This window comes from Galeopterus variegatus, unplaced genomic scaffold, assembly GCF_000696425.1.
Source record: "Galeopterus variegatus unplaced genomic scaffold, G_variegatus-3.0.2 Scaffold674, whole genome shotgun sequence".
Taxonomy (NCBI): domain Eukaryota; kingdom Metazoa; phylum Chordata; class Mammalia; order Dermoptera; family Cynocephalidae; genus Galeopterus; species Galeopterus variegatus.
This window is the reverse complement of record NW_007726785.1, coordinates 171,471-195,219: the sequence shown is the minus strand read 5'-3', so window position 1 is coordinate 195,219 and position 23,749 is coordinate 171,471. Positions and strand designations below refer to the sequence as shown.

Here is a 23,749-nt window from a genome sequence, read left to right as displayed (position 1 = left end):
TCTTTGCCAGTCCTACTTCCTGAAGTATTTCCCTTGTATTTTCTTTTTAGAGCTTTATAGTTTCAGGTCTTATATATAAGTCTTTAACTCATTTTGAGTTGATTTTGACATATGGTGAAAGGCACAGGTCTAGTTCATTCTTCTACATATGGATGTCCAGTTTTCCAAGCACCATTTATTGAAGAGGCAGTCTTTTCCCCAATGAATGTTCTTGGTTCCTTTGTCAAAGACTAATTGGCTGTTTGTTTGTGGATTGATTTCTGGGTTCTCTATTCTGTTCCATTGTTTTAAGTGTCTATTTTTTATGCCAGTACCATGCTGTTTTGGTAACTGTAGCTTTGTATTGTAGTTTGAAGTCAGGTAGTGTTAAGCCTCCAGCTTTATTTATTTATTTATTTAAAGATGACTGATAAGGGGATCTTAACCTTTGACTTGGTGCTGTCAGCACCATGCTCTCCCAAGTGAGCTAACCGGCCATCCCTATATAGGGATCCTAATCCTTGGCCTTGGTGTTATCAACACCACACTCTCCCAAGTGAGCCATGGGCTGGCCTTCCAGCTTTATTTTTTTTGCTCAAGGTTGGTTTGGCTATTTGGAGTCTTTTGTAGTTTCATATGAATGTTAGGATTGTTTTTTCTATTTCTGTGAAGAACATCATTGGTATTTTGATGGGGATTGCATTGACTCTGTAGATCACTTTGGGAAGTATTGACATTTTCATAATGCTAATTCTTCCAATCTAGGAGCAAGGAACTTCTTTCAATCATTTTGTGCCCTCTTTAATTTCTTTCAACGGTGATTTTTAGTCTTTATTGTAGAAATCTTTCACCTCCTTGGTTAAGTTGATTCCTAAGTATTTTATTTTTTTTTTGGTAACTATTGTAAATAGGCGTGCTTCCTTGATTTTTTTCCTGCTAGTTCGTCATTGGAGTATAAAAATGTTACTGATTTTTGTGTGTTGATTTTGTATCCTGCAACTTTACTGAAGTTGCCTATCAACTCTAAGAGTTTTTGGTAGAGATGTTGGGCTCTTCTATATATAGGATCATGTCATCTGCAAAAAGGGAGAATTTGACTTCATCTTTTCCAATCTGGATGCCCTTTATTTCTTTGTCTTGCCTGATTGCTCTGGCTATTACTTCCAGTACTATGCTGAGTAGGATTGGTGAGAGTGGGCATACTTGTCTTGTTCCCATTCTCAAGGGAAAAGCTTTCAAGTTTTCCCCATTCAGGATGATATTGATGGAAGGTTTGTCATATATGGCTTTTATTATGTTGAGATACTTTCCTTCTATACCTAATTTGCTGAGAGTCTTTACCACAAAGTGATATTGAATTTTGTCAAATGCTTTTTCTGCATCAATCGAGATAATCATATGGTTTTTGTCCTTGATTTTGTTGATGTGATGTACCACATTTATTGATTTGCTTAGGTTGAACCATCCTTGCATCCCTGAGATGAATCCCACTTGATCATGATGTATAATTTTTTTGACATGTTGCTGTATTAAGTTTGCTGATATTTTGTTGAGGATTCTTACATCTGTGTTCATCAAGGATATTGGCCTGTAGTTTTCTTTTTTTGTTGAATCTTTGTCTGGCTGTGGTATCAGGGTGATACGGGCCTTATAGAGTGTTTTGGGGAGAATGACCTCTGCTTGAATTTTTTGGAAGTTTGAAGAGAATTGGTATTAATCCTCTTTAAATATTTGGTAGAATTCAGCAGTAAAGCCATCTGGTCCCGAGCTTTTCTTTGTTGGAAGACTTCTGATTACTGCTTCAGTCTCTTTCCTTGTTATTGGCCTGTTCAGGTTTTCTATTTCTTCTTGTTTTAGTGTTGGTATTTTGTATGTGCCTGGAAATTTAACCATTTCCTCCAGGTTTTCAAATTTTTTGATATAAAGTTGGTCATAATAGTCTCTAATGATTCTCTATATTTCTGTGGTATTGGTTGTTATGTCTCCTTTTTCATTCTAATTTTTGTTATTTGGTCTTCTCTCTTCTTTTTTTAGTAAGTCTGGTTAATGGTTTGTCTATTTTATTTCTTCTTTAAAAACCAACTTTTTGTTTGATTGATCTTTTGTATTGTGTTTTGGGTTTCTATTTCATTTAGTTCAACTCTGATCTTTATTTCTTTCCATCTACTACATTTAAGATTGGATTGATCTTGTTTTTCTAATTCTTTGAGGTATAGTGTTAGGTTGCTAATTTGAAAACTTTCTATACTTTTGACATAAGCATTTAATGCAATAAACTTCCCTCTTAGGACTCCTTTTGCAGCATCCCACATGTTTTTGTATGATGTTTCATTATTTTCATTAGTTTTGAGAAATTTTTTGATTTTCTGTTTAATTTCTTCTTGGACCCATATGTCATTCAGGAGCATGCTGTTTAATTTCTGTGTGTTTATAATTTCCAGAGTTTCACTTGTTGATTTCTAGTTTTAATCCATGGTGGTCTGAAAAGATACTTGAAATGATTTCAATATTTTTAAATTTGTTGAGGCTTGATTTGTGACCTAGCATGTGGTCTATCCTGAAGAATGTTCCATGAGCTGGTGAGAAGTATGTATATTCTGTAGTTGCTGGATAAAATGTTCTGTGATATCTGGCAAGTCCAATTAGTCTAAAGTGTGGTTTAAATCCTGTGTTTTTCTGTTGACTTTTTGCCTAGGTGATCTGTCCAATGTTGACAGAGTGGTGTTTAGGTCCCCTACTATTCTAGTATTGGTTCTTTTTTAAAGTACTAAAGTCTATCTCTTTCCTTAAGTCTAATAGTGTTTGCTTTATGTATATGGGTGCTACAGTGTTGGGTGTGTATATGTTTATGATTGTTATTTCTTCTTTCTAGATAGATCTCTTTATCATTATATAGTAGCCTTCTCTGTCTCTTTTTATATTTTTTGGTTTAAAGTCTATTTTATCCAATATAAGAATAGCTACTCCTGCTAGTTTTTGATTTCTATTTGCATGGTATATCTTTTCCATCCCTTCACTCTTATTTTGTGCGTGTCTTTACAAGTGAGGTGTGTCTCTTGTAAACAGCATATAGTGGAGTCTGTCTTTTTAATCCAATTAGCCAGTCTGTATCTTTTGAGTGGGGAATTTAATCCATTTACATTTAGGGTTGTTACTGTAAAGTATTGTGATGTTTCTGGCATTTTATTGATTTTCATTTGTATATTTTGAATTTCTCATGTTTCTTTCTTCCTCTTTTATTTTCTTTGGTGTTTTTGATTTTTTGAGGTGGTAAGATAAAATTTCTTTCTGCTTCTCATTTGCATTTTTGTTCTGTTTGTGGGTTTTGTTTTTTCTTGTGCATTCATGGAAGTGAGTATCATTTTTTTGGATTCCAGTTGCAGGACTCCTTAGAGGATTTCTTGTAGGGCTGGTCATGGTGGTGAACTCACGTGGTTTTTGTTTGTCTGGGAAATGGGCTATTTCTCCTTCATTTCTGAATGATAGCTTTGCTGGATATAGTATTCTTCACTGGCAGTTTTTTCCTTTTAGTATTTTAAATATATCATCCCATTCTCTTCTGGCTTGTAGGGTTTCTGTTGAGAAGTCTGCTCTTAGTTTGATGGGGACTCCTTTATATGTGACTTGATGCTATTCTCTTGCTGTTTTTAGGATTCTCTCTTTGTTATTGACTTTGAACAGTTTGACTGTAATGTGTCTTGAAGAGGACCTTTTTGGATTGAAACTGCTTGGGGATCTTTAAGCCTCTCGAGTCTGAAGGTCCATGTCTGTCCCTATACCTGGGTAGTTTTCTGCCATTATTTCACTGAATATGTTCTCAATGCCTTTCTTTTCTCCTCCCCTTCAGGAATCCCCATGATTTGGATGTTTGTCCACTTAAGATTATCTGCTATCTCTCTTAGATTATCTTCATTTAAAAAAATTCTTTGTTCTTTTTTTTTTTTGTCTGCCTGAGTTATTTTGAAGAGATTGTCTTCAAGATCAGAGATTCTTCTGCTTGCTCTATCCTGTTGCTTAAGCTTTCAGTTATGTTTTTTATTTCATTTAATGACTTCTTCAGTTCCATGAGTTCTGCTACATTCTTTATTAAAGTATTAATCTCTTTGTAGATTTCATCCTTCATATCCTGGATAGTTTTGTCATTGTGTCATCTAAATGCATCTTCTTGTATCTCATTGAGTTTCATAAAGATTTTTACGTGGAATTTCCTTTCGGTCATTTCAAGTGTTTCCTGTTCTATGGGGTCTGGCAGTTGAGAGTCATTATATTCTTTTGGTGGACTCGTATTTTCTTATTTTTTTCTTTTTCATATTTTTAGTAATTTTATGTTGATGCTTATTCATTTGGAAGAGCAGTTCCTTCTTCTATTACTCTCTTTCTGTGGACTCTGCTGGTGGCCCTTTTTGTTTCAATTCAGATGAGTGGTTAGCTGCAGTGGCTGCTATGGCTGCTGCTATAGTAGCAGGCCACCCTCATGGTGGCAGTGGTTGTGGTGTTGACTTTGGCGGGTTGCCTGTGTGGCAGCAGTGGCTCCAGTGGTGGCAGGCTGCTTGTACAATGATGGTGGCTATCTGGCAGTGTGGGTAGTGGCAGTGACTGCTTTAGTGATGTGCACTAGCTGCCCACTTGGCTATACCTGGGTAGCTTTGGCTGTTGTGACCTCCACATCTGCCTGTGCAGCTACAGTGACTGCAGTAGCAGCTGGGTTAACTTTCAGAGGTGGCAGTTGCACCATGGGCTGTAATTGCCTCACTTGCATCTACAGTGTCCACAGCAGTAGGTTTACCTTGTGAGGGTGGGAACTATACTGGCAGCTCCAACTGCTTTCCTTGAGTTTGCTGTGTCTGCAGTGATAGCAGGGTTACCTTATGGGGTGGCAAGTGGTACTATTAGTTGCAATAGCCTCTGATGCTTCTGCGGTGTCTGCAGCAGTAGGGGGGTTACTCTTTGGGGGCAGTGATGCCACTGGCTTTTGGAACTGCCTCACTCTCATCTGTGGTGTCCTTGGTGCTGTCATAGGTTGCAGTGGAGCTACCTTGTGGTAACAGTAGTAACAGAAATGGCTATAACTGCCCCACTCTCATCTGCAGTGGCCCTGGTGGCTGCAGGGTCAATTTGCTGCAGGGGCAGTGGTGCTGGGGTCTGCCACTTCTTTAATCACTCCCTAAGTGGCCCTGGCAGCTGTGGGTTAATTTGCTGTAGGAGCAGTGGTTCTGGAGATTGCATCTGCCTCACTCACTCTGTCTGGAGCTTTGGGGTTTAATTCACAGCAGGATCTCACTACCTCAGCCCCATCTGGTCCTGCTGGTGCGATGGCTATGATGGCAGCAGCTGCTCTGTATGCAACTATGGCTGGGGGACCTGCAAGAAGCTGAGCTAGCTGTAGAGGCTGCTTGGCCAGGGGTCCTGCACGTGGTTGGTCTGGCTGGTGTTGGGGCATAGATGGCCGCTGGCAATATCTGCTGCACTGTAGGTGGCTGTGGCAGGGAACCCGCACATGGCTGGGCTGACTGGTGTAGCAGTGTGGGCAGGGATCCTGTGGGTGTTTGGCCTGGTCAGAGCTTTAGTGCCAGTTTGGGTGGTTTCTAGAAACTGCAGTGGTTGAATGTATGCTACAGGCAACAACAGAGTGTGTTGGGGCAAAACTCAGGTGAGAAGGCAGGTGATGGTCTCAGTTCCTGACGATGTCACCGGAGAGTGCAGTGCTAGTAGTGAAGGGCCTATTCTGGTCTTCTTCTGTGGGAGAAACATGTCATAGGTTTCTCTAGTCCACCATCCTCCCACAATTCAATACTGTTTTTAACCACCCTTTTTATTCTGTGATATTTTAGGAATATCTGTCCAAATTAGTAATCAATAAATAAGGTCTCCACCATAATTTTTAGTGGCTACATGGTTATACCATCCCATGTACTTACCTTGTCCACTTTTGGATATTTACATTGTTTTCAATGTTTTGCTATTATAAAAAATGTAGCACTGAAAATCTTTAAATATTCATCTTTGAGTTCTTGGGAGATAATAATCTTGAAAAGACTGTAAAGATTGATGATGACCAATATTAGTGTTTCTATATTTGCATAATTCTCCTTCATTTTGAACTGTTATCTAGTGGAGGAAAAAGAGTAATTGTTACAAATAACAACTAGTTTTCTTGGTGTGTATTTTCTATTAAGTACTACCTATCTCTAACTTTCTCTTTCAGAATTACAGAGTGAAAATTTAAAAGAATCAAATGAGAAGCAGGATCATTTGACATCAGAACTAGAAGATATTAAAACATCTTTGCAAGCAAGTGTGGTATGATTTAAAAACTAATTAATGTGTAATAAGTCTCACACTATCAGTCAACAGATATTGATCGAATGTTAATACTATTTATAAGTACCCAGAGCTTCAAAAGAAGACAGTACCAGTCTACAAAATGCTTATAGTTAGGGACATTGAATAAAAACATCAAAAGTATAACTAAAATACAAGATCATGCTGGGTATCAACAGAGTGATTCAGGCAAAAAATTGCTATAATAGTTCTAAGAATTGAAATAACACAGTGGTCTGGATTGGCTAGGAAGACTCCATGGAGGAATTGGAACTATAGGTGGGATTAGGAGAATGGTGAATTGGAATAAGATCAGTGGGTGGGCATTCCAGGGTGAGGAAGAAGGATGATGGGTAGGATGATGTGGAGGGGAAAGGGGACAGCAAATTGACAGAAGCAGATGAGTTAAGCTTTTTTTTTAAAAAAAGCCTCTGGATCATTGCTTTTGTCTTGTACTAAATTTCATTTAGAATTCTCAAAAGTCTTTAGAGGAAGATTTACAGGTAGCAACAAAAACGATATATCAGCTCACTGGAGAAAAAGAAGCTCAAATGGAGGAATTTAATCAAGCTAAAGCTGCTCATTCATTTGTGGTTACTGAACTAAAAACTACAATCTGCAACTTGAAAGAATTAGTGAGAACAGAACAGCAAAGGTAAAATATTTCTTATTTTTAATAAAATCAGTCAATAAAAATAACTTACTTTAATGTTTAGTGTCATTTTCTATTTATTGCCAACTGATGTGTAATTTCTATAACAACTGTAACCATGCCTATTTTTTTTTATGTATGAAGTGGGAATACATTTAACAAGTTTGTACTGGGTAGGCAGGTGTCCTAGGGAAAGATTTAAAAGCAGGCCTTTTCTAGGATTGTTCCCATGTGCACTTTGCCATAGAGTCAAGCTGTAAAGACAACTTCATAAGGACTGATGTAGTGAAATGTCATATTTAATGGAACTGTGGATTGTTATTAGCTTTGTAGAGATAACTTCCAGGCTGTGTGGCTTGTGTTATTGGAGGGGGTGGGGAGGGGTCTGCAACCTTCTTTCTTATAAAATTTATCAACTAGCCTTGTATAGAGTAGGTAGTAATCTATATTTTTATATTAATGGATTAATAAATATGATTAACTGTATATAAAATACATTTAATGTTTTCATTTCATCTTAATATTTGTAGTTTGTCTAAAACTTGAGTGTTAAAGACTTGATCTAATTTTCTCTACTTTATATGAAGGAAATATTCATATATTTGGTATGAATATTTGGTAGAATAAGGGAGAGGAACAGGTTTCTCTCTGAAGTCATGGCCTGGCCTTGAGGTATTTCTACTCCATTAGCTTATGCATGGTAAGGGAAAGAAAGCTAACTTCTTTATTAGCTCCTCTAATCTTTTATATTCTTGATTGGCCTATCCTGGCAATTTTCTAATTTTAAAATTGTAAGTTACCTTAGATTCATCTGGCCAGTTACCTCAGTTTAATAGATTGATGAAAAGGAAAGCCATAGAAATTAAGCAAATTATACATTGTCTCTTATTTATATTTTACTAAGGCAGGATTCAATCTCTTTCAAAGTTCTGGGATGGATTAATTTGATTTTCATCAATAGCTAAGAGATAAATTATAATCATAAACTTTGAGGTTTTATGTAGATGTAGTTAATATACAATTATGTAGTTATAGTAGTATCTTATTTTAAAATGTTGCAGTATATGGCACAGAGTAGGTACTCAATAAATGTTTAATTATTGAGTAGGTTAACCTATGCTAAGATATATCAGTTGCTAAATTGTACCTGTTATAGTTCTTAGATGAATTCTAACTAATAGAATATTTTACATTGTAAAATAATATATTTACAAGATCGGAAAAAAACGAAGATCAACTGAAAATATTTACCATGGAGCTTCAGAAGAAGTCAACTGAACTGGGTAAGATTTAGAATAATATGTGTGCTTTGATAATCTTAGCTAGTTATAAAAGCATAAACACAATTTCAGAATGAAATATGATTTCTCTTCTGTCATTTGCCAATAGTGAGTATTTGATAATTTTATTTGATTGTTTTAAGATAGAAAGTTTAAACCTTAAGAAAGACTGTTCAGTTTCATTATGTAGTTTATAGATATTGAGAAGTATAAGGAGCCTAAGAGATGCTTATGTTCCATTTTTGTTATTTTAGGATTTAGAGGCCTTAATAATTCTTCGTGAGAAAAGCTTGTTATATTTTAATTGAATTTTGAAATTTCATTGGTTAGTCATGATGGATTCTGAACTATTTATAAGAAAGTATGATCCTATTTTATCAACTAGCTTTTTTTTGGAGGGGAAGCTGACTGGTAACAGAGATTGAACCTTCAATCTTGGTGTCATTAACACAATGCCCTAACCAACTGAACTAACTGGCCAGCCCCCTATTTTATCAAATGGTGGTGTTAATATTAAACAACTTTCACGTCCAAAAGAGAGAGAAGTTTTGTAGTTATTTTGTGAATTTATGACCATTTAGTTAGCTAAATCTAATAACCCATACTTTATATATAGAAATCTTCATATCTACAAATGTGGAGAATTACAGATACAAAATATATATTTTTAAATTTCAGTGAAAATTATTTTTATAATTAAAAAAATTCTTGAATTGTCAGATATTTTTCTAAGATATCTCCAAATTTTTTATGTTTTATTATTAGCTTTGAATACTGTGTAATTAAAATAATTGCAACTAATATTGCCTAGTATCTTCAATGTTTGCTTAACATTTCACAAGTAGTTAGGCTGTTTGGTTGAACTTTTGAACACAGTTTATGCTTTTTCTTTTGCAACACTTAACTTTCCACTATAGGTTAACTCTTGATGATCTGAAATTGTACTAACGCAAATAATTTTATTTTTTTAGTGTTACTTTATATTAGAATGGTTGTAAATACATTCCTTATTCAATTTTTTAATCTTCAGAGTATGTATAAAGTACTGTTTTAAATCATTTCATATATCTACTTTCTTTAGAATTATTAAATTGAATGTTATAGACTAAAGAATAATTTTGGTCTTTAAAATATCTCTAATGGATATTTCTTTATAATAATTCAGTCTAATATTGAAATTAAGTGGATGTTATTTGCCATATTAAAAAATTTCAATTCTGCATGTGATATTTTCTCGTGAGAAGTTTGAATAAGGAATCCTAGAATTGTGAAATAGTACTTTGTGTGCTTTTAAGCATTGTCATAGATATTGTTGACATCTTGTAAACATTATAAGAAGTAAAATACCATGCTTCTGAGAAATTTCTAATTATTGTGGGAGAAAGGTTGAACAGATAAAACTGTTAGAGCAATGGTGTCCAAAATGAGGGATGAGCAAGAATTCTATTAGGGTAAGAGAAGAAATTATTAGAACTTCTATTTCTATTTATTTTTATGTTTTACATATGTTTTATAATGAGTAATATCATCATACGTATGTATATATACATATAAACATAAAATGTGTATTTTTATCTTATATGTATGTATATTTTTGAGGCGAATACTCATAGATTTCTTATTGATGGAGGTATGTTAATGCTGATACCAAAAGGAAGCCAAAGATATCAATGTGTAATGCAGGGTTGGGGAAGACTTTATGGAAGAGATAGATTTTAAAAGTAAACTTTAAGGTATAGGGAGGCTTTGGATAGTTTCAGAGGATACTGGAGGATGATGGAGTCTAGGATGATTATGTGTAGAAGAGCATTAACAATGACATAGTTACTCAACATTAGTGTATTTCCTTCTTTCACTAATAGCGTAGTTCTCCAAGCCAGAAATCTTGGATGGTATTCTGTACTTTTCCTTCTCCCTTATGCTTTACTTCTAATGGGCTATCCAGTGCTGGTGTTTCTAACTCTCAATATCTAACTCATAAAATCAAACTAATGTAAGAGTTCCTAACTGTTAAATATCTTTTGAATCTTTCCCTTTTCTTTCATCCCTACAGAACTAGAACAGTTCAAGTCCTCATTTTCTCTTCCTTTGTTTTAGAGTTTCAAGTATATTCTCTTGGCTTAGCAGAAGATGTATGTGGAAAAACATACTGGAACATATTATGTTTGTCAGATTGATCATCAAACCATGCTTTAGATTACCCTCATTTCTCCTCATCTTTACCCATCCCTTGCTGTATTCATCAACCTTCTATTTGCTTAGCCTTTCTTTCCTAACATTTTAAATTACCCCAACAACCCTCATTGTTTATTGCTTTGCTTCCTGGCTACACTTTATATTCTTCTGATGATATTTCCTTAGGCTTACATCTTGGTTGGAGTGTTTCTCCATCTCCTCAGCAGTCTCAATCCTAAAACTGCTTTTTATCTATGTACTGTTCAGATACACCTAATCTACCCCTTATATGTTGGCATTAGGTCTGGACTGGGCACCTCTGACCAGTACTAACTGCAATAGCTTGCTAATCAATCTTTTTGTTTCCATTTTTATTCACCTTTTACTCATTTTCTATGTTGCTACTAGAGTGTTCTTTTAAAAATACAAATCTGATTATTCTGTGTTGCAGATTTAAGAACTGTCTCATTGCCTAAGTTTAAACTGTGTAGATATCAGCTGTCTTTTTGCTGCTCATTTGAAGAATGAGGGTAGTGCATAGCAAGTAAATTGAAGCCAACTGTGAAATCTATGCCAAATAATTTTTTTCCAGTATCTTTACTTGGTACAGTTTGCTTTGTTGCTTCATGTGTCTCCCATCTTCAATTCAGTCTAATTTTGCTCTAATAGGTCTTATTCTTGTGGTCATTTTCCCGCATATGTACCCATTTTTGCTTTCAATCTGGTTATGTAACAGATTCTCCCTCTAGTGTGTTTTATTACTTCTGCTCTGGTTACTAGATCCATAACACTGACTATTGAACTAAGACATGGAATCTTTATTCCTCATTTAGCCTTCGATATATAATAGGGAACATAACAGACATGATCTTTGTTTTCATGAGGTTTGCATTCTACTTGGGGAGACATATTAAACAAATAATCACAAATAAATGTTTAATTACAAGTTGAGATAAGTGCTATGAAGGAAACAAAAATGATGCAATGTAAGAAAATAATAGAGCCTAATTTAGATTTGGTGGTCAGGGCGACCTTCAGCTGAGACCTAAGAAATAAGTGAGATATTTTATGTTAGGTGAAGCATAAGAAGTTGAAGAGAGCTTTTCAGTCAGAGGGAAAAGCATGTAGAAATTCTCTGAGGTGTGTAAGGAGCTTGGGTCCTTCAAGTGACTGAATGAAAGCCTCTGTGACTGAGTGTAAGTGATATGGAGAGAGGAATGAAATGAGTTCAGGGAGATAAATCAAGTAGGGCCAAGGAAATAAATTTTGATTTTTTTCCAACAGTGAAGAAAGACCATTGAAAGATTTTAAGTAGAGGAAAAACATGATCTGCTTTACGTTATTAAAGGATCCCTACCTCTGTGTGGCAGATAAATCTGGTGATGGGTGGAGAGTGCTACAAGTGAGGAAAAGAGTAGAAATGGAGAAATGAGATTAGAGTTTATTTGAATACTCCAGGCATGACAGAATATCACTTAAAAATGGAATTGGAGACAACACACTGTACCCTACAAATATATACAATTAAAAACAAATTAAAAAAATTTTAAACGGAATTTTATCCCACCTCTTCTGCTACCTCTTTTGGTAGGCTCATTAAATCTGAAGATATTTTGTCGTCTTTAGCTCTGAAAAATATTTTTCTATTATTTCCTCTTTTCTAGTGTCAGTTCTCTCTCTCGGAAGTCCAGATATATAGACATTGGCAATTCTGGATTTGTCCTTCATGTTTTTAAACTTTTGTGTTATACCTTCTTCCTCTTTGTTCTTTTTTGTGAATTTGGAGAAAATTTTTTTTGGCTTCTCCCCTGGTAATTCAATCTTTAACTGTTTGTCTATTTTGCTATTTTAAAAACCTCAGTTGTCAAAATTTAAATTTCCAAGAGCTTCAGGTAATCTATTTCAGTGATATAGTATCCTGTTGGAACATATTATACTTAGCAAAATGTCTGCTTCTGTTTACTCTATTAATTCTTCCTCCTTGGGTTTTAGTTTTTCTCAGTTGAATTTGAAGCTTCTCTTTTACTATTTTACATTTCTTCACAAATTTTTGGCACCTTCTGATTGTTTGCTCTTCTGTGTATTTGAGAATCCATCTTCACCCACATGTGTATTATAATCTGATTCTTCTGATTATGGGGGCAAGTGAAAGGAGCTGCAAGGAGGGATGGGCTTGGTAGTTTGCCTTTCAGTTTAGGGGATGTTTATCTTGCTTAGGGATCATGAGCTGTTTGGGACACTACCGTGCCCCTATGACCCCAATTTCCAGAATCCTTGCTTTAACTTGAGGTGGGCTTTGTGGAGGGAAGTGTGGTTATCTAGTCTAGTTGTTCCACATAACTGTCACTGAATTAGTATGAGTTTCCCCCCCACAAGGATTCCTCAATTTTCTGGTTTGTTAATGGTAGTCGACAGTCTTGTTTTGTTAACATTGTTCTTTTGTATATATGTGTATAAATATATTTTCTCTTGTATCCTTTTTTCTAATTATATGGGATTGGGGTAAGAAAGAGTGTGGAGACATGCTTAGTCAACTGTCTTCAATCAATCCTCAAGTTTTTAAAAATTAAGTATTTTTTACCTAAAATGAAACTTTCTGGTTCAATAAACTTTGCATGTGATGAGTTTTCTTTTAGATTCTATATTGACATTTTGTATTTTGTTGATTTTTCCTTAAATACTGTGAGCAATTATTACAAGTGTTTTTTTAAATGTACAGAGTCTGAGAAGTTTCCAGCAAATCTATTATATCTCTAATAATTAATAACCCTTAACAGTGAGGAAATAAAATATTTCAGGCACAATAAGTTTTCAAGTGACAGTCGGCCATCATTAAGGAACTCCATAGGTAGTTTAAAAATTTAAGAAAGGAGAAAAAAGCAGGAGGTTTAGGCTGGAAAGATTTTTCAATTCATTATAGTAATGTTGCATTTATGAAAGTATAGAAATAATTGTAAAGCATTATTATTTAGGGTGGCAAGAAGGAAGGGTGTCAGGAAAGAAAACAGGACGGAGCCAGGACGTAGAGAGGAAACAGGAAATATGAATAATGCAAGGTCTTGAAAATCAAAAGGAGAAAGTAGGGGGTGGTTAATAGTATTAAACATTTTAAAGCTCCACAGTGATGAAGACTGGGAATTGCATCACTAAATGGTTATTGGTGATCTTTCATATAATAATTTTATTAATGTCATGGAGATAGGCATTCGTTTTGCATGAAATTAAGAAAGAAAGAAATGTGTAGATAACAAACAGTAATTTGTCTGCAAATCAAAGTGAGAAATTTAACAGTAGCTTGAAAAGACAGAAAGGTCTGTCATATATTTTTGTTTTATATTCATATAGGGTGTTCAGATGGGATAGGGGAAATTAAAGATTCCTCTACATAGAGCCCGTGTATATTAATAATTTGGAAGCTAAAGTCTCAGAGGAGGTTGGAATGTTGAGATCCGAAATACAATTGTCAGAGCTTGAGAAAAGAGGATCACTTCTTTTAAGTTTAGAGTGAAGATTAATAAGAGTCCAGATGTTTAGATAGTGATGAGTGGGAGGTAAAGGCACGTGCTGACCTCATTCCAAATATGTTTTATATAGATACACTATTTATTTTGTTTTATGAACTTTGGCCTCATTTGGTTGTAGAATTAACTTTGTAGAAACATTACTATTAAAATTTATCCATTATTATTTTGCATAGATTTGGATTTTCTCTATGCTTTACAGTGCTCTAGTTGCATTATTCTATGTTCTTTGATTTTACCTTTCAGATGATATTATTCTTATTTCCTTTCTCCTTTCCTATTCTTTTAATACAGCCTTTAACACATTTACATTTTTTTGCTTATTTTAGAAGAAATGACTAAGTTTAAAAATAACAAAGAAGTAGAACTTGAAGAATTGAAAAAAATCTTGGTAAGTAGATAGTCTTTCCTATTAATAAATATATAGCAATTACTTTTCAAAATAATATTGAATCCAGTGACTTAGATTCTCACACTATAGATGTTTTATGCTAATTTTTCCAGCTAAAATATAAGAAAATTACATTTGGTTTTAAGAAAACTGAATCTTCTCTGTACCAATTTTACACGTCTTGTTTTGGTCAAGGTGTTTATATTATTTGAATATGTGTTGATGGCACTTTTAAAAAAGATCAAATATGCATGTTATGTAGCTGATTGTAAATTTGGTACTTTTGCATGTTTTAGCTTTGATACCTTTGAGCCACAGAGATGCAATTTTGAGAAAGATACATATGATATACAAGGGCACTTCAAAAAGTTCATGGAAAAATAAAATTAAAAGATAAACATGAATTTTCCCTTGAACTTTTTGAAGTACCCTTGTATGTTTAAGTACTTATGTTTAGTGTTCTGGTAGAATCATGGTTTTATTTATTTATTTTTTTGGTTGCTGGCTGGTATGGGGATCTGAACCCTTGACCTTGTCATTAGACCAGCTGAGCTAACTGACCAGCCCAGAATCATGTCTAATGAGTTTGTAGGATAAGACTTCATTATATTTTAATTGATTAAAGTGTGTGGAGCATGGATAGGCAAGCTTTCTTTGTAGAGGACTAGATAGTAAATATTTTAGACTTCGTGGGCCATACATGATTTCTTTTAATTCTTTCCTTCTTATTTCCCTTTGCCTCCCCTGTCTTCTCTCTTCTATTTTTAACAACCTTGTAAAAATTTAAAAACTATTCTTAGGTCAAGGGTCTACAGAAAGAGACTGCAGGCTGAATCTGTCTTGCAAGCTGTAGTTTGCTGGTGCCTTACATAGAAGACAATATTATTTATGACTACAGATATTTGATTTTGTATTTATCTATCACATCTCTACCTGATTTTGCAACTCCTTGTCCTTTGCATCTCTTGGGAAGCATTATTTCCAAATGCTTATTCTTTATCCATTGAATTGCTTTTGTAAAAACTCTTATAACTAATACTAATGTTTTACATTACTTTCACATTTGCTAATGCATACTTATACTTCAAGTCTCAGCTTAAATGTCAGTGCTTTAGGAAACCTCTCTTGACACTCCAGGCGAGGTATAGGTATCTGGCTTCTTTGCATAGCACCTTGAATTTTTCCTTTATAACACTTATCACAATGAAATTAACTTATCTTTGGTATAATTGTTTAAGACTTTATTCACCCTTTAGACTTCCCCTTACCTAGCATAGTGGATGGCACATAGTAGGTTCTCAATAATAAATAGTGGAATGAAAATATTCTACAGTAAGGGCTAAGAGTCCATGTCCTGTTTGTTCTGTAACCCTAGTACTTAGCACAATGACACTTTTTAAGTACTTTATAAATATTTATTGAATGAATATTTAAGCATTGTCTTTAATATGAAGATTCACTCCTACAGGACAAGACAGGTTTGGGGTTTTGTTATATACAAACAGCAATAGAGCATAATTAATATCTTGGTCCTCAGGATCAGAATGCCTCGATTAATATCCAGCTCTTTACTTGCTAGCTGTATGACCTAGAGTAATTTATCTAAACTCTTGATGTCTCAGTTTTTCCATCTATGAAAATGGGTAAAATAATTGCATATATTTCATAGAGCATTTGTGAGGAATAAATAAGATAGTACATTTACTCATTTAACAAACATATTTGATGAGTTCCAATTATGCTATACTTTGGGGATACCTTGGGGAGCCAATGGATGCATATCCTGCCTTCATGGAACTACAGCCTTCAAATAATCACATTTAAAAGTACAATCATGGGAGAAATTGGTAAAGGACCACAAAAAATGTTTACGCTGTGTAATGATAAAAAAATAAATTAAAAAATTACAGTCACTCATTCAAATGTAATACTACAGCAGCGACAAGGGCAATAAATGATCAGTTCACAGTACCATGAGGCCTATAATAAAGGGATTTGAACTAGTTAGAGAGGTGTTTTTGAAGAAGTAAAAATTGAACTGCAATCTGGAGAAAGAAGGAAATAGCATATCAGGTAGAGGAAATACTGTGTGTAAAGATTCTTTTATGAGAAGGGAGGTTGGTGAGTTCAAGATGTAGTACAAGGAAGAGTGTGGTGCAAAATGAGGCTAGAAAGCTACATAGTAGGAGCCTAGCAATTCATGGCCTTGTAAATAATATCAAGGGAATTTTGTGTTTATCCTAAGAGAAATGGGAAGCTATAAAGAATTCTAGCAGGGAGTGAGTTGATCAGGTTTGCATTTTGAAAGATTCATTTGGCTTGCAGTATGGATAATAGTATTTTAAGGTAGAACAGTTAGAAGTACACAGCCATAGTAGCCAGAAGAAAGATGATGGTAGCTTAGGCTGGAAAGCGGTGGTAATAGTAGTAGTGAGAAAAGTGGATGGTTTTGAGAGATATTTAAGATTTAAGTACTTGGGATCAATGTAGGGTGATATTATTATTTGTTGAAGACTCCTTTCTCCTTTGAATTGCTTTTGCACATTTATAAAAAATTAATTGCCCATATTTGTGTGGGTCTGTTTTTGGACTCTCTTCTATTCTCTTGATGTATTTGTCTATCCATTTGCAGTATTGCAGTGTCTTGCTAGCTCTGTAGTAAGTCTTAGAATTGTGTAGTGCGATTCCTCCAACTTTATTATTTGTTTTCAAAATTGTTTTAGCTATTCTAGTCCCTTTATATTTCTATATAAATTTTAGCAGAAATTAGTTTATTTATATCTAAATATGCTTCCTAGGATTTTGATTAGAGTAGTGTGAAATATATACATTAATTTGGGTTGAATCGATATCATTACTATGTTGAGTCTTCTAATATGTGAACACAATTTCTGTCTCCATTTATATAGATTTTCTTTGATATCTTTCATTAGCATTTTGTAGTTTTCAGCATACAGATCCTGTACATGTTATGTGAGATTTATACCTAATTCTTTCTTTCTTTTTTTTGCAGGTATTTTAAGTAGTATTTAAAAATGATTTTCCAGGCTCATATTGCTGGTAGATGGGAATATGATTGATTTATGCACTTGTACCCTGTGTTCTTGCTAAATTCATGTATTCTAGGAACTTTTTTTGTAAATTCCTTGGAATTTTTTATGTAGACAATTGTGTTGTCTGCAAATAGGGACAGTTTTATTTCTTCCTACCTAATTTATGCATTTTATTTCTTTTTCTTGTCTTATTGCACTGGCTCACATATTCAGTATGGTGAATAAGAGGGGTGGGCATGTACGTTTTGATATCCTGATCTTAAGGGAAAAAAATCAGCATTTCATCATTAAGTATGATGTTAGTTGCAGGTTTTCTTGTAGGGTGTTCTTTTTCTTTTCCTAGGTCACTGAGAGTTTCTTATGAATCATGTTGAATTTGGGGCCTAGAGATTTCTTTTTGGCAAGGTATTTAGCTATGAATTTAATTTCTTTTATTGTTATAGAATTTTGCCTGTTTTATCTTGAGTGATTTTGGTAGTTTTTGGTTTTCAAGGATTTAATCCATTTCATCTAGTTGTCAAATTTCTGTGCATAGAGTTGTTTATAGCATTCCCTGTTATCCTTTTAATGTTTATGGAGTCTGTAATGTTATCCTTCCTTTAATTACTGATATTGGTTATTTGTGTCTTTTCTGTTTTTTCTTTGTCAGTCTTGATGGAGATTTATTCATTTCATTGATTTTTTTTTTCTTTTTTCAAATTGGCTTTTTGTTTCATTGATTTTTCTCTATTTTTTTTATTTTCAATTTCATTGATTTGTGTTCTTATCTTTATTATTTCCTTCCTTCCTTCCTTCTTACTTTGGGTTTATTTTGCTCTTCTTCTATATTCTTAACATAGAAGCTTGGATTCTTGTTTTGAGACCTTTCTTTTCTATAAGCATTAATACTGTAAAATTTCTCTAATCACCTCTTTAGCTGTATTTCACAAATTTTGGTATGTGTATTTTTGTTTTCTTTTAGGGTAAAATATTTTCTAATTTCTCTTTTTATTTCTTCTTTGACCTTGGGATTATTTAGAAGTGTATTGTTTAATTTTCAGGAATTTGGAGATTTTCCTGTTTTATTTTTGTTATGCATTTTTAGTTTAACTTTATTATGGTAGAGAATATACTTTTATTTATTTATTTTTCTATTTGTTAAGGTTTGTTTTATAAATCAGCATATGGTATATCTCAGTGAATGTTCCATATGCTCTTGAAAAGAATGTGTGCTCTGCTATTTTTAGGTAGAGTAAATTATAAATGTCAGTTAGATGCAGTTGGTTGATGGTGTTGTGCATATCTGTTTTCTATTGAATTTTCAAATCGAGTTCTATTATTTATAGAGAGAGAGTGTTAAAATTTCCTACTATGATTTTGAATTGTTTGTTTCTCTCTTTAATTCTTTCAATGATTGCTTCATGTATTTTGAATTTCTGCTATAAGCCTCACATCTTATATAACTATTGTATCTTCCAGATGAATCGACCCTTTCATCATTATTAAATGCCCTCTTTATCTTTGATAATACCCTTTTGTCTTGAAGTCTATTTTAATTGATATTATTGTAGCCACTCCATGTTTCTTATGCTGATTGTTTATATAGTATATCTTTCAACCTGTCTTAGTCTTTATATTTGTATATATCTTTCTATATGTAGCCTGTATATAATTGGGTCATTTTTTATCTACTCTGACAGGCTGGTAATTGGAGAGTTTAGACCATTAATATCTTTAAAAATTGTTTAAAGGCCGAGCCCGTGGCGCACTCGGGAGAGTGCAGCACTGGAAGCGCAGCAGCACTCCCACTGCGGGTTCGGATCCTATATAGGGATGACCGGTGCTCTCACAGCGCTCACTGGCTGAGCACGGTGCAGCTGGTCTCAAAAAAAAGGACAAAAAAAAAAAAAATTGTTTAAATGTTGACATGGTTCAATTAGATTTACCACTTTAAAACTTGTTTTCTATTCCTTTTGTTTTATTTCTGTGTTTCATACTTTCTGCCTTCTTTTGGATTATTTGAATATTTTTGGTATTTTAATACCTAAAATATATTTATTGACATTTTATCTATATCTCTCTGCATTTATTTCTGTGCTTGCTCTAGGGATTATAACCTATATTCATTACTTTGTCTACTTTGAGTTAATATTGCACCACTTCATGTCAAATGTTGAAACCTTTGACTATATATGTTCATTTACCCACCTTGTCTTTTATGCTAGAGTTATCATATATATTACATCTACATAAATTTATATCCTCACAAGACAGTGTTTTATTTTATTTTATTTTACAAGACAGTGTTATAATTTTTGCTTTAAGCAGTCCTATGATTTTTAAAGAACTGAAGAGTAAAAAATGATCTTTTACATTACCCTGATATTTACCATTTTTGATGTTATTTATTTTTTCCCAAAGATCCAAGTTTACCTCTAACATTGTTTTCCTTCAGCCCGAGGAACTTCCTTTAGTATTTCTTGTAGTGCAGTTCTGCTAACAACAAACTTTCTTTTTTTTTTCCTTTTTTTTTTTTTGTCTTTTTTCGTGACCGGCAATGGATCGCAACCCTCAGTGTCGCGCCCATACCGGACCGGGACCGGCCACAGGATCGCAACCTTCGGTGTTGCGCCCGCACCTCGCTCAGCCAGTGAGCGGCCGGTCTGTATGTGGGATCCGAACCCTCAGCGGGAATGCCTCCGCGCTCCCAAGCGGCGCACTGTAGCAGTGCGCCACCGGGCCAGCCCTAACAACAAACTTTCTGTTTTCCTTTTTTAAATACATCATTTATGTAATCTTCATTCCTGAATGATATTTTTGCTGGATACAGAATTGTGGGTTGACAGTTTTTTCATTCAACACCTTAAAAATGTGTTTTATTGTCTTCTACCCTCCATGTTTTCTAATGAGAAATCCACAAATGTACTGTCAAGATTTCCTCCTTAACTTTGGTTTTACAGCATTATGTAGGTAAGGTTGAATTATTCTGTTTTGATTCACTGTATTTCATAACTGTGTAAATTTTAAACTTTCTTTGAATGTGAGTAGTTTTGGCCATTATTTCTTCAAATATATATATTTTTCCTGATCTATTTTCACTATCCACTCCTTCTGGAATTACAATTATACATCTATTTGATCTTTTTATATTTTCCACAGGTCCCTGAGTGCTATTCATTTTCTTTCAATATTTTTTTCCTCTCTGTTTTCATATTAGATCATTTATATGGTTCTGATATTCAACTTCTCTGTCACTTTCCTTGTAATCTCCATTGGGATTTTAAGGCCATACAGTGAATTTTTTTTACCAGTTCTAAAATTTCCACTTGATTCTATTTTCTGTTTCTTTCCTTAGATTTCTTGTCTTTTAAATTTATTTCAAGAGTAGTTTTTGTACTTGTTTGAGTACAGTTATAATAGCTGCATCAAACTCTTCATCTGATAAGGTTCTCACATCTTGGTTATACTGGGATTAGCATAGGTTGGTTGCCTTTTACCTTGAGAATGGTTGAAATTTTACCAGTTCTTTGTATATTGAATAGTTTTGGATTGTGTTCTGGACATTGTGAAGGTTATATTATGGAGACTCTGGGTTCTATTTTATTCTTCTGAATAATGTAAATGTTTTTGTTTTATCCAACAATTAGTGAGCTAAACTCAAAAATAAGTTTGTCTCACCTTGTGTGAATAGTGCTTCAAATCTCAGTTTAATTTTCTGGGCCTTTGTTGCACTGCTTTTGATCCTGTTTTTGAATGTATGCTTCATGGGTTGTTTTTAGATTTGTTTAGTGTTAATATGTAGAATTTGGAGAACACTTTTGCTGCTTCTCTGTTTGGTGTGATTTTTCCTTCATATCTGGCATCTGGTCATGATTCACAGGCCTCCTCTCCCTGGTTACTCCAGCAAGAAAGATGGTGGAGTTTCTATTGTAGTTTTTGCTGCCTCTACAATGCTGCTGAGCAGTGACATTCCACAATTCAGACAAAGCTGCCAGACACTGAGAAACTCACTTTTCTCCCAGTAACTTGTGCTATTTTTTTTTTTAACTCTTTAGAATCCGTAGGAATTATAAACAAATAAATAAATAAATTTTGTCCAGAGTTTATAATGGTTATCAATAGAAGAGTTGGTCTGTAGGTGTGACAGACTGAAAGCTGGAAGACTGCTTCTATCTTTTGATTTGTAAAATGGAGATATAAACATCTAACTTTCTTAGAGTAGTGTATAAGGAATAAACATATATTTTAAACAGGACTAGGCATACAGAAGTCAGTCAGAAGGGTGGTTATTGATTATCAGTCTATTTTCACAGTCCTTGACATAATTCAAACCTTTGTCATCTCTTGTTTGTTTTGGCATAATAGACTTATAACTGATTTTCTTATTATTATTCACGCTATTTAAGCTTTCTTCTGCAATATTTCTTGTGCTATTTTTTTGAATGAGAAATGGTCATGTTATATTGCTGTATCAAAACATTTGATGGTTCCACATTGCCTGTAGATAAAATTCAAACTCTTTAACTACAATTAATAGTTTTTATAGTTAATAATATAGGACATTTTATTGTCAGATTTTTAATGAAACTATTGTGATCTCATGCTTGAGTAAACAAAGTAAAAAGTGAGTTTGTAAATGTATGCTGTGTTGGATAGCAGAAGGAAAGATTAGAAATTGAGCACATATAAGTAAAGAATTAATGGTTGTGTTATACTTTGTCTTGCTCAGTTTCTCAGCTGTGCTGTCCACTATGACAGTCATAAGCAAATTGTGGCTATTAAAATTTAATTAGCCAGAAATCAAATTTTAAAACACTTCTTCAGTTTCAATAGCCACATTTGAAGTGCTCAATAGCTATTATATTGGATGTGCAAAAATGTTTTCCTTATTGCAAAAAGTTCTATTGTATAGGACTTGTCTAGAGTAGGTGTTGACAAACTTTTAAGTAAAAGGTCAATATTGAGTATTTTAGGCTTTGTGGACCATATGGTCTCTGTTGTAGCTATTTACTTCTGCTGTTATAGTGTGAAACAAGCATAGTCAATACACAAACAAATAGATGTGGCTGTATTACAGTAAAACTTTGTTTATAAAAACAGGCAGTGGGCTGGATTTGGCCTGTAGACTGTAGTTTGATGATCCTTGGTCTAAAACATTGGATTAAATTCTTGATGCCTTATTTAAAACAGTACATTGACAAAGGGAGCCAATCTGAGGTAATAAGGTAATTCAAAATAATTTTATAGGAAGAATGATAATAAGAACTAGAGACTTTAGAATAGTTAAGATAAAACTTAGGGAATGATGATAACTCTCTCCAAATATTTGTCAGTTATCATGTGAAAGAGGAATTAGACTTCTATATGATTATGGAAGTGAGAACAGTGATGATTGCATATAAATTACAGGGAAGCATATTTTAGTGTAATATAAGGACAGAGAGGATTGATAGAATACTGAGTGACTGTTTACTTGCTAATAAGTTGGAATGATTTATGAATAAGATAAGATTTGAATTCAATGACCTACATAATTTTTTAAATTAAAATTCTATGGCTTTTGTTCCAGGGCTCTCTACTTGTTAAATTCTGTCATCATATTTAGTTTTCGAATTTACTTAATAATGACTTATTTACTTTTGTAAAAGAATTTTTGCCAAGGAGAAGCTCATAGTTCTTTCAATAACTCTATTTGGGCATTTTGATTATTCTGACTATGTGTGTGGTTAGTCTCTCATGATTTCTTAACGTTTTTAAATAGGCAGAAAACCAAAAGCTTTTAGAAGAGAAGAAACAATTTGAGAAGATTGCTGAAGAATTAAAAGGAACAGAACAAAAACTAACTTCTCTTCTCCAAGCCAGAGAGGTTTGTTTAAGGATAAACTTTTGTTTCAAATATTAATAGAGTATAGAGTATACAAATAGACTTACAAAATAGATTATGGTGTAGCCATTTGATTTGTGAAAGATTTCTTCACAAAATTCCTTTCAAAGGTATGGTGCCTGTTAATTTAATATGCTAATGATTTATTGAAAACAGATCTAGAGAACTTTCATAATGTGGGAGAAAAAGGTCAACATTTAAGACGTCAATGCTATGCATAATACTGTGGTTTATAATGACTGTATTTTTTGATGTCTTGAGTATTAATAGGTACATTTAAAATTTAGCCTTCATTAAGTTAGCTTCTTAGTTTGTAATATTTTTGTATTGCTCATGTTATAATTTTAGATTTTGTATTTAGTTTTAAAGTGTATTTCTAGTCCATAATAGTATTACATTATAGCTGTCTTTTTATTTTTATTTTTTTAATATATTATTTTTGAGTGCTGGCCAGTACATGGATCCGATCCCTTGACCTTGCTGAGGACCTAAAACCTTGACTTTGGTGTTATAA

General features: G+C 33.7%; 1 protein-coding gene across 1 annotated transcript in view; it reads left to right on the top strand.

The window, feature by feature from the left end:
* The window catches only part of SYCP1 (synaptonemal complex protein 1), a 122,862-nt gene that overhangs the window by 26,254 nt on the left and 72,859 nt on the right, over positions 1–23,749 (top strand). The window contains exons 13-17 of the mRNA XM_008571278.1: positions 6,185–6,279; positions 6,771–6,955; positions 8,168–8,235; positions 14,258–14,319; positions 23,113–23,217. Coding sequence (XP_008569500.1) covers positions 6,185–6,279; positions 6,771–6,955; positions 8,168–8,235; positions 14,258–14,319; positions 23,113–23,217 — 515 coding nt within the window. The remainder of the gene's footprint in view (positions 1–6,184; positions 6,280–6,770; positions 6,956–8,167; positions 8,236–14,257; positions 14,320–23,112; positions 23,218–23,749) is intronic.